Below are 17,746 nucleotides of genomic sequence, written 5' to 3' on the forward strand. Positions count from 1 at the left end.
TCTCCCAATGCTTATGTCACACCAAACTGACTCGACACTGCACTGTCCAGCGATGTCGACTGGCTTCACTTCCTTGGATTTTATGTGTTTCTTAACTAATAGCATAACCCCTCCTCCCTTTCTATCCTGTCTATCCTTCCTGTACACATTGTACACCCCAAATTCCAGTTCTGCATTCCTTATATCTGTGTTACACCACATCTCTGATATCCCAACATCTGCCTTTGATGTTCTGAGCAATACCTCAAATTCATCAAATTTATTTACCAAACTCCTAGCCTTGGTGTACATGCTAGTATACATGCACCTGTTCCTATTCTTAGCTACCCCAACACAACTATGTGTTTACTTGTACTGCAATGATGCCCAGCAGTCTCTGAAATACCCTGCATCTTGTTTTCCAGGCTGCTGCACATTCCAATAGAAGCAGTGCAAGAATCACTTTCCTCTGCCAGTGGCTACTGTTAATCTATTAGTTCTTGTATCCCCCCAAGCTAGCAGTTTTCCGACCCACCTAACACTGGCTCGATAGCATCAGCAGATATTCTTGCACCCTTTATATTTAAGTGTATCCCATTCCTGTAGAAGCAGTCTCTCTTGTTAACAAGTACAGACCATCCTGAAAAAAATTCTATCCCTTGACCCTTGCACAATCTTTCTAGGGCCGAATTGATCGACAAGGCTCTCGTATAATAGGTAGAGTATACATAGTATACTCTACCTATTACTGTCAACAGATTTAACAGTAGAATCCCATTAATAACCCTGGTGAACAAGATTTTGGTAAAATAATAGAAAACTAGCTTTTTAAATTAACCCTATTAATTTATTTCCAAATTTATTTACACAAATTCTACAGAATGTTAGAGATTTGGGAGGGAAAAAAAACACTAATGTATTTTCATAATAATCTTAGAAAATAAAGAAAATAGGCATCACTTTTTAAATCACAATCATTATGGAGAAATAATGACGCAAGTGTGTGAATTCACTGTGCAATTTTTTTCTATGTGGGATCAATTTGCACCAAAATCATCACTCTAAAAAAAAAGAGACTAAATGTGCTTTAGTCACCACTTGAGTTCTGCATATTGTGCTATGTAGGTTTCATAAACTGGATGATAGGAAGGAAGAGCATGCTGTTATGTTTTTTTACATGGTATGGCATGATCCAGACAGCCATTGCTGTTTCTGTGTTAAAAAAGATTTCAGGATTTTAAGGGACAGCAAAAAAAAAAAAAAAAAAATATATATATATATATATCCAACTGGAGCTTCTTCAGTGAAGCCACCCACCCCTGCATGGAAAATATGTTCCTACTCCAGTTCCACCAATTAATTAGTGGATAAAAACTTCCCATTCTTAATGAAAAAGAAGAGAACCCAATAGAAGATCTGATTTACGTTTCAAAGAGTAACAAAGGACCACACCTAATTGAATGAAGTCTGCTTAATTGCAGTATAATTTAATTCTATCAAAGTAATAAGCAAAACTTTTTAAGATGAAGATTGTAAGAATGAATTTGCTAGCTGATTGATGATACAGGAATTTCCATGTTTAGAAAGGAAAATTGTAAAGGAACTGATAGAAGAACAGGATTTGAACAAAAAGCCGAAGAATGTTAGCTGTTTGTTAAGTAAGTTTAAAGTAGGACTTGGATTGAATGCCATACTGCTGTTCTGGTTTGTCACTTTCTGGTTTGTCAAGCATTTCATTTCATAAATTCCATTTCTAGCCCTAGTTTAAAAGAACTTTTATTGCATAATGGAAATGCAACGACTTCAAATGATTAGTCCATTCTGTTGGAATGAAGGAAACTCCTGAAAGTCCCAAATATTGAATTCGATCACTGACCCGCTGACAGTTATGTGGATTTTAAGGTCATTGTGCTTTTCTTGGATTGCAGAGTGAATTTAGCAAAATATTGCTGTTTTCTTTTCTTTTCTTGTGGGATAGTTGAGCAACAGAACAGAATAACACTGTTTATTGTCAAGGGTCACTTGTCAGTGTGAAAAGAGTTTGTCCCTGGGAGAAGGAATATCTGACATGTGGCATTCTCACCATAGTAGTTTTAGTCAAAAGTAGCTTATTTTATAGATGTTGCAGAATTTAAAAAAAATTAAAATTCTGCAACATTATGGTAATGGTGATGTAACTATAATTAGCCATTCTGACCAAGGTCGATCACTCACACTACTAAAAGGGGATTTTGGTATGAGTTTTAAATCATATATTACCCAACTGAACAGCTAGGTCCTCCTTGGGAAGAGGAGGTACCCAGTATTATAAGGTTTTGTGGTACAAGAGCTATGCTGTGTATATATCCATATTTCTTAATGCCTGTTTAAACTATTTGAAGTGCACAATTAAATCCTCTTCATTGATGACAAATGAAACAGCATTGAATAACAGCTTTTATAATCTGGTCTTTGTCTCTTTAAAAGTGCAGTGCAATTTAAATGTAATTGTTGTTTCCTATGTGCGGAGATTTCAAAACAGCAACAACAAAAAAGGTTCCATTAACTTCATTCTATCACTACAAATATTTAAGAATTTGCCATCATGTTTATTTTGCCATTTTCAGTTTTGTGAAATTTACTTTCATGTTTATTTAGAATTGAAATTCTGCTTCAGTCAATTAATGCACACCTATAGCTTTATTGATTCATATATGGGCGCCTCCGTAGCCAGGTGGGAAGGAGCAGCAGTGCGTAGCACATGCTTCTTGATTAGACCGGGGTTCGAGCCCGTCACCACCAAATACGGAGTATGCGGAAAGGTCAAGGAATGACCACCGCATATCCCGGAGCAATATGGCCTTAGTTGCTAATGCTCCTAAAAACCAAATAACGAATAACGAACGATTCATATACATCTTTCAGATCAATACATCAAGCTTTCGAAATCATTTATTTCATGATCCTGAAACTGGTGCAGCTGTTTACCTAGATATTAATAATGGTAAACTTCAAATGGTAAGTGTTTCTTATATTTGTATACATTGCTCAAATAAATATTTACCTTCATATTTATGATCAACTTCAAAAGTTTTATTTCCATCAAAATCATCCAAGTAAAGAAATTATATTGTCATCTTGAATCAGAATAAGAAAATTATATTGTGGGGTGCCTCTGTAGCCAGGTGAGCAGGAGCAGCAGTGCGTAGCACATGCTTCTTGATTAGGCCAGGGTTCGAGCCCGTGACCACCAAATACGGAGGATGCAGAAAGGTCAGGGAATGACCACTGCATATCCTCGGAGCAATATGGCCTTAGTTGCTAATGCTCCTAAAAACCAAAATAACAAATAACAATAACAATTATATTGTGGTCTCAAAACTTCAATGTTTCCCTAAGTTAAACATAACATACTTGGCGAGTCTAACAAATTACAGTGAATTTGCCTAAAAATTTCAATTTTTTTTCGTTTCAAGGTCTCTATAAGATGTTTTTTTAATAATATGAACCTTATAAGTGAATTATAAAGTTCATATTGTTTGCTCCCTTCAGTAATTACCATGAGAAACAGCATTTGTCTCACTTTTTTTTAAGTTATGTTATAGTTTTCTTTATTGTTTGAGCAGCTAACTTCATAGCATTATAGACAGCGTCTTCCTTAATGTAAGAATCTAGATGGCTTCATCATCATCCGTAATTCAGTCTTGTGACTGGTCAGTTCCTCTGATGAGCTGTCTCTCCTGTGCTGTTTGTTTCAAAACTTTGTTAAGTCCTGCTTCATCCAGCAACGTCCCGATGAAGGTATTTTTTTGGTCTTTCCCTAGTGCATTTTCTCTCCGCAGTGCCTTCCATGGCATCCAGAAGCAAACCACCATGTCGAATCACGTGGCCCACCCATTTGAGTCTAGTCGATCTTATTCTACCCAGAATTTTCCTTTGTTCTTGGAGACATCTTAATACTTCCACATTTGACACTTTTTCGGACCTTTTAATTTTTTCCATCCTCCGGCAGCTCCACATCTCGAAGGCTTCAAGTCTCTTTTTGTCTCCCTTTGTAAGAATCCATGTCTCTGCTGCATATAGCGCCACTAACCAGATATATGTCATTATTGTCTTCTTCCTAATTTCCTGTGACATCTTCTTCTGTGTAATCAACGACAGTTTATTCTTGAAAGATTGTTTTCATGTTGCAATTCTGGATTTAATCTCAGTTTGACATGAAATATCCTGTGCAAATAACTGCCCCAGATACCTAAAGTGATTAACCTGTTGTATTCTTACTCCATCGATCTCAATTCGGAAGGGATTAACCTTTTATCAGTCATTATTGTTTCATCATGTTTTCTTCATTCCATACTTCAGCACTTTCTTATTTAGTCTTCTGATTATTTTTTGCAGCATCGCAGCGCAACCTGCTAGTATGGCCTGATCGTCTGCAAACTTAATAACCTGTACATACTTTTCACTTATTTTAACCCCCCACTTCTTATTCCCAAGTGCCTCCTTTATTATCACTTCAGCAAAAAACATTGAACAGTCCAAGTGAAAGTAAGCATCCCTGTCTTACTCCCTTTTTAACTAGCTTTTTCTGTCAGTTCTCCCCTTACTCTTATCACTGCATTTTGTCTTCTATGTAAATCATAGATCAGTCCAATGATCTTCTTCTTGCATCCAATTTTCTCAAGCAGTGAGAACAGTTCTCTCCAGATTACTCTATCAAACATTTTCTCATAATCCACAAAACACACAGCGGTTTCTTGCCATGTTATACATTTTCCCTCCCAACACTCTCAATGTTCCAGTAGTATCTCTTGTCGATCTGCCTCTGCGAAAACTGCAGTGTGCGTCATCCAGAAATTGTTCAATATAATTCTTCACGTGGACCTTGATAACTTTCAGCAGAATCTTGGATGCATGGATAATAAGACTTATAGTTCTGTAGCCTTGGCATACTGTTGATGTCACTTCTTGGGGATTATGATTGATGTACAGAATTCTTCCAGCCAAAGATCATCCCTGTATATCTTCTTTATCACTTCAAATAAGGCTTTCTTCAGATTTTCTCAACTATATTTTAAAAGCTCTGCAGGTATGTTGTCAATTCCTGGTGCTTTATTATTGCTAAGTCCATGTTGAATTCATCTTTAGATATTTCCTCCTCCATGTTTTCTTGTTCTTATAGTACTGTATTTCTTCATGTGTACTTGCTTGAATCTTCTTAAAGTTCTTCAACATATCTCCTCCACCTTTTCTTTTGTTCTTCAATATTCAGTGCTATCATTTCATCTTGCATTGCTCTTGTTTGAATTCCACCACTCTTTCTCGCTAACTGTATGATTTTTCTTTGCACCAAGTCCACCCGACCTTGTTGTTCGGGCATTTAAATCTCTTGACAGTTCTCTACCCACCACTGTGCTTTTGCCTTCCTCCATTCCCTCTCAGTTTCATTCTTCAATCTATGATAGTTCCTTTGATCATCATCATTTTTTTTGGTCTTTCAGTCTCCTCCTCTCATCCATTGTCTGCAGTAAAATATCTGTGATCCAAGGCTTCCTTCTAATTTTTTCAATCTTCCTCCTGAGCCTCCGATGTAGCTTTACAAGTCATCTCCTTGATTAAAGACAAATTTTGCTCTAGATCGTTCGTAGTCTCCTCAGTTGCGATAACATTGGTCAGATCTTGAAACACATTTTTTGCACTCTCCTCTCTAAATTTCTCAATGTTCCATCTCATGAATGATTTCCTTTTATTCAGGTGCTTAAATTTTAGTTCCACATTCATCTTCATGAGTGAGTAGTCTGAAGATACATCTGCTCCCAGATAGGACATTGCTTTCTTCACTTGGTTACGGTATCTCTGTTTAACTAGGATGTAATCAATTTGGTACCTTTGTGAGTCGCCAGGATTCTTCCATGTATACCTTCTGCAGAGTGTATACATGGAAGAATGTATAATGTATCTAATGTATTTGCTACCATTAGACTATCTTCTGTACAAAACTCCATTAAGCATTGACCTCTTGTGTTTCTCACACCTAGACCAAAGTTTCCCACAGTCTTTTTTTCCCTTCTCTCTCTCCAACCACCACTTTCCACTCCCCAATAATTATCATGGTGCCTCTTGATCTGGTTTTCCGTATTAATTTCCCCAGCTGTTCATATGTCTTCTCAACTAATTCGTCAGCACTACTGTATTTGGGGTTGGCATATAAACTTGTATAATGACCATGTCGACCAGATTTGCCACAAATCTGACCATGATAAGTCTGTCCCGACGATTCCACATCTACTAGTGCTCTCATGAACTAGTCATCTAGTAGTTCCCCCCCCCCCCCCCGGCCACCAATACTAGATAGCTTAGCAGACCTAAATACAATTTTTATTTCAGTTGTTTTCGTTTTAAATAGCCCATGGTATATTGATTATGGCATTATTATATTTTTGAAAAAAAATTGGTGCTCCCAGGAATTTATTTTTTTATTAACATTATGGTGATTAACAGATTGAGACTTTTACTGCAATAAGCATAATTTTTCATAACAATTATTTTAATTAGCTAAATAGAATGTTAGATAACACTTTAAAACCAGCAAAAATAAAAATGCATGTGATGAAGATAATATCAATTTGGAATTATTTAATTTTAAATATGTTAATATTTAAATTTGAATATTTTATGTAGTGTGTCTGTAAAACAAACTACACAAAAAATGTATGGTCTGTTTTTATAGACATGCTACATGCTTTTTGTAATGAGTTACACACACAAAAAAAAAAAAAAAAAAAAAAAGCTGCATACAGCTGACTTGGGAGAAGGCAGTTATAATTCTGATATATAAAAAGGATGAAATGGAAAAATAATAGCTATAGGGAAATATAATGGTAGTTATTATATACTATAAAATTCCAGTAAAATGTGAGGTGAAGATTTAAAATAACTGTTATTTTTGGAAACCTTCAGAGACCACAGGTAAAGAAATGCTGCTGTAGAGGAATTGGGCTTTATAGAACTCTGGCAATAGTACCATTGAGAATGGGAAATTCAGAGGAGAGGAACAGTGACACAAGTGAAGTTCTTGCAATTCATTACCAAGGTAAAAAATATATATATAAAGTACTCACCAAGTTAAAACACTTTTGAATAAAAATGATTGCATATAGAACAAAATGTGAACACATAGACAGCATTCTAAATAGGGTATAATAGTGACAGTTTAAATACTACCTGTTATAGATATATATATTAATATTTCACATAAAATTATTGGTTGTATAATATATAAGTTTATATATATATATATATATATATTTTTTTTATTTTCGTGTTGCTGCAGTGTTTTCATGATCGGTACTTTGCAAAGATTGGTATAGATAGATCCGTGGCCCAGCTCCATGTGCCAGGGGTGGTAACTAGCTGGTGGCAATTCTGCTACCTGAGAGTTAGGCTAAGTGGCCAGCCACACATAACCTAACATAACCTAACGTCATACTACAGTACATTTACACCACTACACTAATTAATTGGCCTTTATCATTATGGTGATGGCAATACACTTTGGTGTTGTCATAGTTTGGTTGGGACCGCACCACACAAAAGATAAATTTGGTAATGAAAAATTTTCAGAACACACATTGAGTGTGGGCTGAAGAGTAATGCCAAGTGCAAATATCCCTGGCTTTATATGTCAGAGCATTGTCATGCTGTAATATGAAAGGCCCAGTTTTTTAGAATTGTGAAAGTGTAGAAACCATCCAAAATGTGAATATATAACTGAACATTGAAGGTTTTTGGCACTAAACCCAATTATCCCTGTTCAAAATGCAGCACCACATTATATGACCTCATCCTCTTCCTAATGTTATAATGATCCACAGTAGCAGTGGCGAATTCAGGGTAGGGGAACACCCCCCCCCTGCTATCATTTTTCGGAAAATATACACCAATCGCTTAAATTCCCTTCAGCTACAAAAAAAATTTTTTTTTCATTGTTAACATGGATCTTATCTATTTTTGCATTGTGGTTCAGCTATTTTCAGCTGACTACAGTTGGCAACACTGATGCTAATTGAACAATATTTCTGAATAGGTATGAAAAGTCTAGTAGCTTCCACGATTAATTCCTTGAATGCTGTTGTAACATCATCAGTTGGTCCCGCTGTACAGAATTTAAAAACTGTCTGTGACCACTGTAGTCACATTTATGGAAGCAAAAACCCTTTCCTTTACCCCTGGTGGTAATATCTTTAAGTAAATCCCTCATCAGTACACTGTGATCACTGCCACCTAGTGGTTGCTTTATCTGCAAATTCTTAATACACAAATGATCACTGCTGATAACCAGATCAAGGGTATTACCCTCTCTGGTTGCCTCTCGAACATGCTGCTGCAGAAAACAATCATCCAATAAATCTACAAAAGTCTTGCTAGTGTGCGGATGACCGATCTACAAGTTCGAGTCAATATCTGGAAAGTTAAAATTCCCCATTATAAAACATTCTGATTTACTAGCTCACCCTATTTCTCTGTACAATTGTTTGTTGTACTCATTCGAGTCATTAGGCCTATAACACACTCCTACTCTTATTTTAGCTTTCCCAGTTTTGTTGAGTCAATTTCGGGAAACTGACTCAACATTACACTATCCATCTATGTCAACTGAATGTACTTCCTTTGATTTTATGTTTTTCTTAATTAACAGCATAACCCCTCCTCCGTTCCTATCCTGTCTATCCTTTCTGTACACATTGTACTCCCCAAATTCCACTTCTACATTCCTAATATCTGTGTGATCCGATGTCTCTGATATCCCACAATATCCACCTTTAATGTCTTGACCAACACTTCAAGTTCATCTACTGGTGCCTCCATAATCAGGTGGGCTGGAGCAGCAGTGCGTAGCACACACTTCTTGATTAGACCAGGGTTCGAGCCCGTTACCACCAAATACGGAGGATGCGGAAAGGTCAGGGAATGACCACCGCATATTCCCCCAGAGCAATATGGCCTTAGTTGCTAATGCTCCTAAAAACCAAATAACAAACAAACAAACATCTACTATACTTCTAGTATTGGTGTACATGCAAGTATACATGCATCTATTCTTATGTTAAAGAGGCAAGAGGAAGCAATACTGTTTATCTGATTAATAGCAGTTAATCTTCATTAAGTATCTGCAGGTAAAAATCCACTGGATGACAGCAATCACATACGCCTGAATTGGGATTTACTTAAACATAACCACCATCAAGAGTAAAAGTAAGGGATGGGCTTTCACCTTCTCATAACATTCTTTGGAATTAAGTTCCTTACTGTTCTTCATATTTGCTTTTTCTGTTATCTCACATTGTTTCCAGCCCACTTTTATTTTTATTTGTTATCTCTATATATACCCCACTCACACTATTCTTTACCTTCAGAAGGATGTTGGAATACATTTTAGAGGATAGTGTACATAGACTTTTGATGATTTACAGATCTTCTGAATTACATCTAATAGAAGCTGATAGTTTTTTTTTAATTAGTTTCTGGAATTGCTTTCCTGCGTTTCATGCAACTATTTCCTTTTTTTAAAATTAAACTGCATTTATATAATATTCATTTATTCATAAGAATTACAAGTGATCAAATCTTTAATATTTCTGCTTATCAATAGATTTTTCTTCTTTAAAGAGATATTCATCATTTAATTTCAGGATGGAATTATTAATTCTCAGTATCGCATTTCTGCAATTAAAAGAATTCCACGTTCTCCAAAAAATCCAGTTCCTCATCTTCTTAGCCAAATAGATGCAGTCACAGATGACCCCATTCTTCAAAGTGAGTGCTAATTTTCTTGTTTGGGCTTTGCTTTGTTAGGTCTATGGAATATTCAAGGATTTACCTTGGACCAGTTTCAGATATTTGGGGTGGGGGGGGGAGATTCTTACCCAAAGTTTTTGATTGATTGTGATACTAAAATATATTGTAATAATTGCACTCAGTAGTTGTCAGAATGTTTTCAATAATGATTTTTCTTTTAACTGAATTTTCTGTGTGGTGATTGTTTATTTACTTTATTACATTAGTTCCATGTAAACTAGTTTAAAGCGATTTGATGTGGGTTACATTTTATCTTTTTTGTTTTGATTGAACAGTCAGAATTAAAGGCAGGTCACTCAGCACATGTGGTGATTTGTGATTTTTTTTTTTTTTTAAGAAAACCCCAAACACGAGAGGTAGTACATAGTACTGTGCTTGGGTTGGAGGTTGAGAAGATGAAAGAAGATATTTATTGTCATTAGACTTGAACTTCTGTAGACTGTAATTGTCAGGAAATACATATGAGAGAAGGTTGTTCCAGAAAAAAGCAGTTGAATGAATAAACGAGTAAGATGAAAAGTTGGTTCTGTGAGTTTGAAGTTGGACAGTAAATGGATGTTGGCTGGTGGCGGCATGTGTTCGGACTGTTTTGAAAGAGAGAGTGGGAATTATAGAAGCCAATTCGGAAGAACAGTGCCCATGGAAATATCTGTAGAAGAGGCATGCAGCAGAAACAGTATGTCTATGAGACAGCGAGTGGAGAGACTCTGTTAGAGATGAATCATTAATTAACCTAACTGCCCTCTTCTGAACGGAATCAAGAAGCCTGAGAGAGGTTTCGGGAGCACCACCCCAGATGTGGGAACAATATTCCATGGTAGGGTAGATTTGTGATTTGTACAGAGTGAACAGTTGTTTGGAAGAAAAGTAACACCGAGAGGAAAGAGAAAACCAAGTTTTTTAGATGCAGAGGAAGTAGTATTTGTAATGTGCTTGTGCCAAGAGAGATTAGAAGTCAGGGTAATCCCCAAAAGAGATATATAATTTTGCCTAGAAATCGGAGTGTCACCAAAGATAAGCATAGGAGCAAAAGAATCCTTTTTGAGAGATATAAGACAAGACTGAGTTTTAGAAGGATTGAAATCAACTAATTTGTCTTTGCTCCACTGGAGAATTATCTGGAGATCGCCATTTAAGGAATTGGTAGTGGATATTCAAGAAGTTGAAGCTGAATTGAGCAGGGCAAGGTTTCTCAAAATGGAAAGTGGAATGCAATGTGCTATCATCGGCAAAACTATGGATAGAATTTCCAGTCAATGGAAGAAGGTCATTAATATACAAGAGGAAAAGAACTGAACCTTGGGGGACATCAGCATTAGTGGAGAAGTTGGAAGACAGAGAGCCATCTATCATCACCCTCAGTGAGCGATCAGAGAGAAAACTGGATAACCAATTACAAAAAAACAGTTGGAAAACCATAAGATAGAAGCTTGTTTAGAAGCCCTTTATGCCAAACGTGATCGAAAGCCTCTGAGGTATTAAGAGCAAATGCTTGTGTTTTACCAAACTTTTCCATTGAATTTGTCCATAAATGGGTAACATAAGCCAGAATATCACCACTGGATTGACACTGACGGAATCAATACTGGCAATTGTGGTTCAGATGGAAGGTTTCTAGGTAGTTTAAGAGTTGGCGGTTAATTGATTTCTCCATTACTTTGGAAAGAGTAGAAGTAATTGCAATGGGACGATAATTGGATGGAAGGGATTTGTCATCCTTTTTAGGAACTGGCTGAATGTGAGAAAATTTTCAAGCAGAAGAAAAAAGACCTTTGGAATAAGAAAGTAAAAAAAGGTGGCAAAGAAGAGGCAGGGGTAAGTTCAGGAACACAGGTTTTGAGAACAAGTGGAGAAATACTATCAGGACCTGGAGCTTTCTAACAACAAGATTCGTCAAAATCCTTTTGACGGAAGACCACAGGAGGCATTGAATGTAGCGTGTTGGGAATGGTGCAAGGTGTTTTACCAAGATCATTAATACATGAGTTGGAAGAAAAGTGGGATGCTAGCAGGCCAGCTTTATCCTTGGCTGAAGTGACAACAGACCCATTTGGTTTGGACAGAGGTGGAAGCAGAGATGGGCAAAAGTTGTGACCAATAGCTTTGCCAAGAGACCAGAATGCTCGGCTACCATTAGGGCAAGAAGCAAGTTTTCTACTCTTAATCTGTTCAAACTCTAGTTTGGACTGATTAATAAATGCTTTACAATTGTTGCGAGCTTTGGTGTAGGCAGAAAATGAAACTGAAGAATGAGAAACAAGCCAATTACAATATGCAATGTTCTTCTCTTGAACAACCTTAGCACATTTATTGGAAAACCAAGGTTTAGATAAAGGATGAGATTTAAAAGTGGAGTGTGGGATAAAGGATTCCATTCCTGCAAGAATAATTTCACTGACACGATCTGAGCAAACGTTGAAATCAAAAGTTTTCAAACAGTAATCCAACCAAGGAAACAAAGAAAAGAAATCTTGCAGGTCATCCCATTTCGCATTCTTGTAATGTCAAATAATACGAGGTTGGGAATATCCATGAGATAAAGGCTCCATTGGAGAAGAGACAATCACCAAGTTGTGATCTAAGGTGCCTAAAGGACCTGTCACTTCAACCGTGTACTTAGAAGGGTTGTTTATGAGAAAAAGATCAAGCTTGTTGACTGTATGGTTAGGATTGTCCAGTATTCTTGTAGGTAAATGAACAATCTGTGTAAGGTCATTAGTAATTGCAAAAGCCTCAGCATCTTGACCAGCTGGGTTGGTGTGACTATAAAACGGAAGCCAGCTGGAGTTGTGATCATTAAAATCAACAAGGAAAATAACCTCACTGTTAGGAAAGTTGGACTGGAGAAAGTCAAGTTGCAAAGAGAGGAAGTCAAAGAGCTCCAAGTGATTAGTGGAGTTGGGAGAATGGTTGAGACAACAGATGAATTTGACACAATGAGGTAGAGAGATTTTAAGCCAGAGAAGATTGAAAAGAGGAGATTCTAAGTTACCAAATCTCTGACAGGGAATACCAGAACGGACATATGCACAAGTACCACCTTTCAGGGGCGCCTTCGTAGCCAGGTGGGAAGGAGCAACAGTGCGTAGCACACGCTTCTTGATTAGACCGGGGTTCGAGCCCGTCACCACCAAATACGGAGGATGCGGAAAGGTCATGGAATGACCACCGCACATCCCCGAGCAATATGGCCTTAGTTGCTAATGCTCCTAAAAACCAAACAACAACAAACCACCTTTCAGGCGAAAGGAATCATATACAGCGAATAATTTGGGCAACTGAGATGAGCAGTAGTTGAATCAACCGATAACTGAGATTCCGTCAGAAAAAGTACATGGAGTTTGGCAGACTGTAAGTGGAAATGAACATTGTTGAGATTAGAATTGAAACAACGTATATTTGTGAAATGAACTAGGAAGTATTTGGGAGGTTTATATCGTTTCGCAGATAAGCTTACTCTATTAGTTTGACAACTCATGGTATATTCAATAGTAAGAAAAAGTGGGTGGGACATGCTGTAGGAAGTAATGAAATTTTTGGATATGGCATACACATGGTAAGAATATACTCAGATCCTTGACATAACATGGCCTTGACAATGCCCCCCCCCCCCCCCCCCCCCCGCATACACACTACTCAGACTCCCTTCAGTCACTATCTGGCAGAGTAGAGGTAGCAAGATTATACACTTGCTGATCCGGAAGCCTCCTAGAGAGTTACCAATAGGTTCGGTCCGGTGTACTAACTAGCAGCCGACATGCGAACATTGTTTTAGAGCTGTACCCTAAAAACATAAGGAAGATTGGATCTCGCCACGATGTTCATCGTAACCTCAAAAGTCATCAATCATACTGCATGATGGAAGAGATGGGGAAGGGTTGACCGGAACTTAGCTCTGGAGACTAAACATGAGTTCCACCTCTTCAAGCCTCCAATAAGCAAAGTTGTGGTATTGCACTGGCTGATGAGAGTCATCTACCACCTAGCACTGCCTGGTAACACAGAGGGGCGCCACACCTTGACCCCTGCTTACGTTGGTTCACACCTGGGTGGTCACCCACAGTGCTTGTGCATGGAGGTTATACCCAGGATTACTACAGTCCCACCATCGTGAAGGTGCAAGCAGAGGATTTGGCTGTCACAGACCGTCCGGACTTTGCCGAAATTAGGTCTACTTGACTTGTATGTCACCCAAATATCAGTTCCATCAGTGTTTTAGAATCCCAGGTAGCAAGTACAGCTTGTCTGGCATATCTGAGAGAATGTCTGTGACAACCTCAAGGACCAAACTTTAAATTTAGCTTAACCTAAATTTAAAATATTTTTCTGTCTTTCAAGGTTTTTTTTTTTTCTTAACGTTTTTCTAATATCACTAAATTTGGGAAAAGCTTCACGAAAATTCCTATGGCATGTTTGGTAATGTCTTTCACAATTCAACTTCCAATAGCCAGCCAAACTTGCCTGCCATAATAAGCAAATTACACCAGTCCCACTACTATAGATAATTACCAAATAATCATATTCTCAAGAGGACGGAAATGCATACTTTTTAATTTTTTGTTTCTTTGCATTTGAAACGTATAGGTCTAAATCAGATAACTGTGAAGGTAGTGTTAATGCATCATTTTTTCTCTCATGTTCATTTCGGGTCTTTTTTAAAAGACTTATCCATTTTGATAGGGTTTAGTAATTTTAGTTAAATCTGTTAAAAGAAAATATATTTAAGCATTTGCACACAAAATCAAAAGATTTCTTACTATAATACTTTCATCATCTTTAAAGGCAGCACTCTACATATACATTACCCATTGCAGTAGTGCAGCTGACCGAAATCTGTTCAAACCTGTTCTAACCTGTTAAAATCAGAAACTGAGAATCGCATGAGGCAGTATCCTTGGTCTGGAGTGACACTATGGCAACAATGATCGTACTCTCAACAAAGTATTTTGTAAAAATTTTTCTTACTAAATAAATATCAAATTAACAATAATTAATAAGAAAAATTTTAAGAATACCGTCAAAGTGTCAAACCTTGACTGGTTTTGAAATTAAAACATCGCAAAATATATAATTTTCCTCCAATCACTAACAAAATAAAGGGTTTTCTAGTGAAGATTGGCATGGATTTTTATAGAATATTTCCGAAAGTTGAGAAATAGAAAGCACTTTTTTTAAATACAAAGATTTATACAGTATATAAAATTTTTAGCTTAAAGTGAAGGTACTCACGAACACCCATTTTAGGATCAGTCGCAAGCAAAATTTATTTTTTTAAGAGCACAGTGGTGCTCGTGAGCACCATGTTAAGAACCCCTTCTTTAAACAATAAACAAATAAGAAATGTACATGAATTCTAAATAAAACTGACCTAAGCTCATTCTTAGTATATTTCAGGAAAAGCATTGAAAATGGTTTTTCTATGTTGGGGAGGAAAAGTGGATAGGTAGCATTTTCATTCAGATAGGTAGCAAGTGGATAGGTAGCATTTTCATTCTCAAATCAAAGCCATTTCTTGAGTTATTGTTTTTGCTTATAGCAAAAACAATAACTCAAGAAACAATAACAAGTGTTGTGGGCAGGAATACCCTAGGCTCCCCAAATGAATATAGAAACTTCAGGAGAGAACAAATTTTCAGTTTTTCAGAACTTCATATTCTGCAAAAATGCAAATTAGTGGTGCTATTAATGACAGTGAGACTGCTAATTAATATTGATACATCTCAGTTGCTTTGGCAGTCTTCCAAGTAATGATATAGTGCTTTTGTAAGCACTGCAGTGTGGGGGGGATTCCAGTGAGTGATTTCTTGCCATCATCCTGCAAGCTCATTCTTAGCATCAATGTTTGCATTCTTTCATTTTGAAATGTGAATATTGTAATAAAATGCTATTGTTGCTTTTTGTAATATAAATAACAAAAAACAAGATAGTATGATGGAAATTTTTAGGTTGTTATAGAGAATTTATTCTCCATTCAGGATCATTATAATGAATGTAAAATAGCATTAGGTGTATGGGAAATTGACCCATACTTGCCATATTGATCATTATAACATGCTGAGATGTTAAAAAGAGAGTTGTTATAAAGAGCTTCAACTGTACAAACGATTTTTGGGCCCAACGAGAGAAGAGGATTAGGGGGTCTATGGTATCTGGACCAGCAATTCTTCAAAGGGCCCAGCTGAGACCTTAGTATTACATTTTTTAAGTAATTAAATTTATTTGTAATAATTGGCAAAAAAAATCTAAAAACTGAAAATGTTTTTATTTCATTTTTTTTTTTTTTCTCTCATTGATTTATTATATGTTAGAATTGAGCTGTTGCTTTTTGACCTTCATATCTACAGTGGGTCCATTGTGCATTTTACACTGGGGCCACATTAGCTCCCAAATTCCTTATCAATGTTAATATTAACATACAGGTTGTATATATGTATAGTTTTCATTGATGAAATTATGACTTGTAATTCCTATTCTATTATATCACTGCAATTGAATTAATATCAAGTAAATTTTAAAATCTCATCCTCCAACCAAGTATCCTCCACATAGCTGCACCTCACACTTTTGAAAAACATTGCCATAAGTTGTCGAAAAGTGAAATTGGAGGAGAAAGACAGTCCTGATGAGGCTGTTTGCCTTGTGGGGCCTGTGTTAATGTTCCCTGCGTACAGTAATTACTTTACAGCCAGACTAGGCTGTAAAGTAATTACTGGGGAAATATTCCCTGCAGGGAATATTTTCCCACTGCTTAAAAAAAGGACTCACTGATATACTTTTGGATCACGGATGGATTGTTTGCATTAGTCTGTGCTTCGCTTTGGAAAATTGACTTCATAATACTTTACTTTTTTTTTTTTATTTGAGAGCTGAAAATCTGTTCTGCTATTAGAATATTGTTTATATTTGTAACCTTTTAAGCATTTTTGAGTCAATTCATTTGAAATAATTTTCTGCTACCCAGATGAACAATATTCTCTGAACTACAATATTTTCAAGCACTGTATTTACTGCTCAGTTTATAATACAGAATAACAAATAACAAGTACAGATACCAATCAGCAGTTTTATTTGTATAGCCTTTCAAAAGTAACTTTTTTATGAGCATATATGGCATAAGTAAGATTGTTAAGCTTTTTTTGTGGAATCTATTGTTATTCAGTATTAAAAGTATAACTTATTTTATTGTTTTAGTTTGCAATCATTTGGCATTGTTGAAAATAAATGGAATTATTACTCTGAACACTTTACACACTGCTTCTAAATATTAATGTTTCTTTATAGTTTGTGTATAAAACTAAAAGCATAATGACATCCAGGTTTGTGTCAAGAGTTTTAAGCTCTCTGATGCAATGAAAATTTGTAAGCCCAGTAATATTGTATTCATTTTATCATCTTATCACTGTACAAAAAGGATTCATTGGTTATACTATTCTTTTTTTTTCATCCTTAAGAGCTGTTCTGTGTATGCCATTATTTCCATCTTAATATAGCACTGATTATAAACACCTGCTCTCCAATGGGATAAATATTAAAATAATATAAAATTAAACAATATTAAAAATATTTTAAGTGTTTATTTTACCCGATTCCTTGGTAACTAATTTTTAACATTAAGAAGTAACTTTTCACGCTTTACATGAAAACTATATTTTTTTGAATGGATTTGCACCTTTTGAATGTATTTATCTGAATTTTAATACTTAATTTTTATTCAACTGAAAACTAAAATTATGAAAATAGTAGGAGTGTCTCTTTTTGAAATGAATATCCCATTTTTGAGCAGTATCATACAAATATCTGTAGTTAATGGTTCCAATATTACATGGGTTTATTGACATGTTTTTTTGCCTAACCATGAAAGAAATTATTGGTAACAGAAGTTAATAGTTATTTTTCTACACGATCTCCTCTAATCTTGGTATACTTTTTA

At 36.1% G+C, this 17,746-nt stretch overlaps 1 protein-coding gene across 1 annotated transcript in view; it reads left to right on the top strand.

Moving 5' to 3' along the window:
* The first annotated feature begins 9,728 nt into the window (after nucleotides 1–9,728).
* The window catches only part of LOC150086010 (A disintegrin and metalloproteinase with thrombospondin motifs like), a 63,094-nt gene continuing 55,076 nt past the window's right edge, over nucleotides 9,729–17,746 (top strand). Inside the window, exon 1 of the mRNA XM_090374770.1 lies at nucleotides 9,729–9,774. Within this exon, the coding sequence (XP_090230896.1) occupies nucleotides 9,745–9,774 (30 nt within the window). The 5' untranslated portion in view covers nucleotides 9,729–9,744. The remainder of the gene's footprint in view (nucleotides 9,775–17,746) is intronic.

This window comes from Mastigoproctus giganteus, chromosome 5 (genome assembly GCF_048544385.1).
Source record: "Mastigoproctus giganteus isolate SK-2022 chromosome 5, ASM4854438v1, whole genome shotgun sequence".
Taxonomy (NCBI): Eukaryota; Metazoa; Arthropoda; class Arachnida; order Uropygi; family Thelyphonidae; genus Mastigoproctus; species Mastigoproctus giganteus.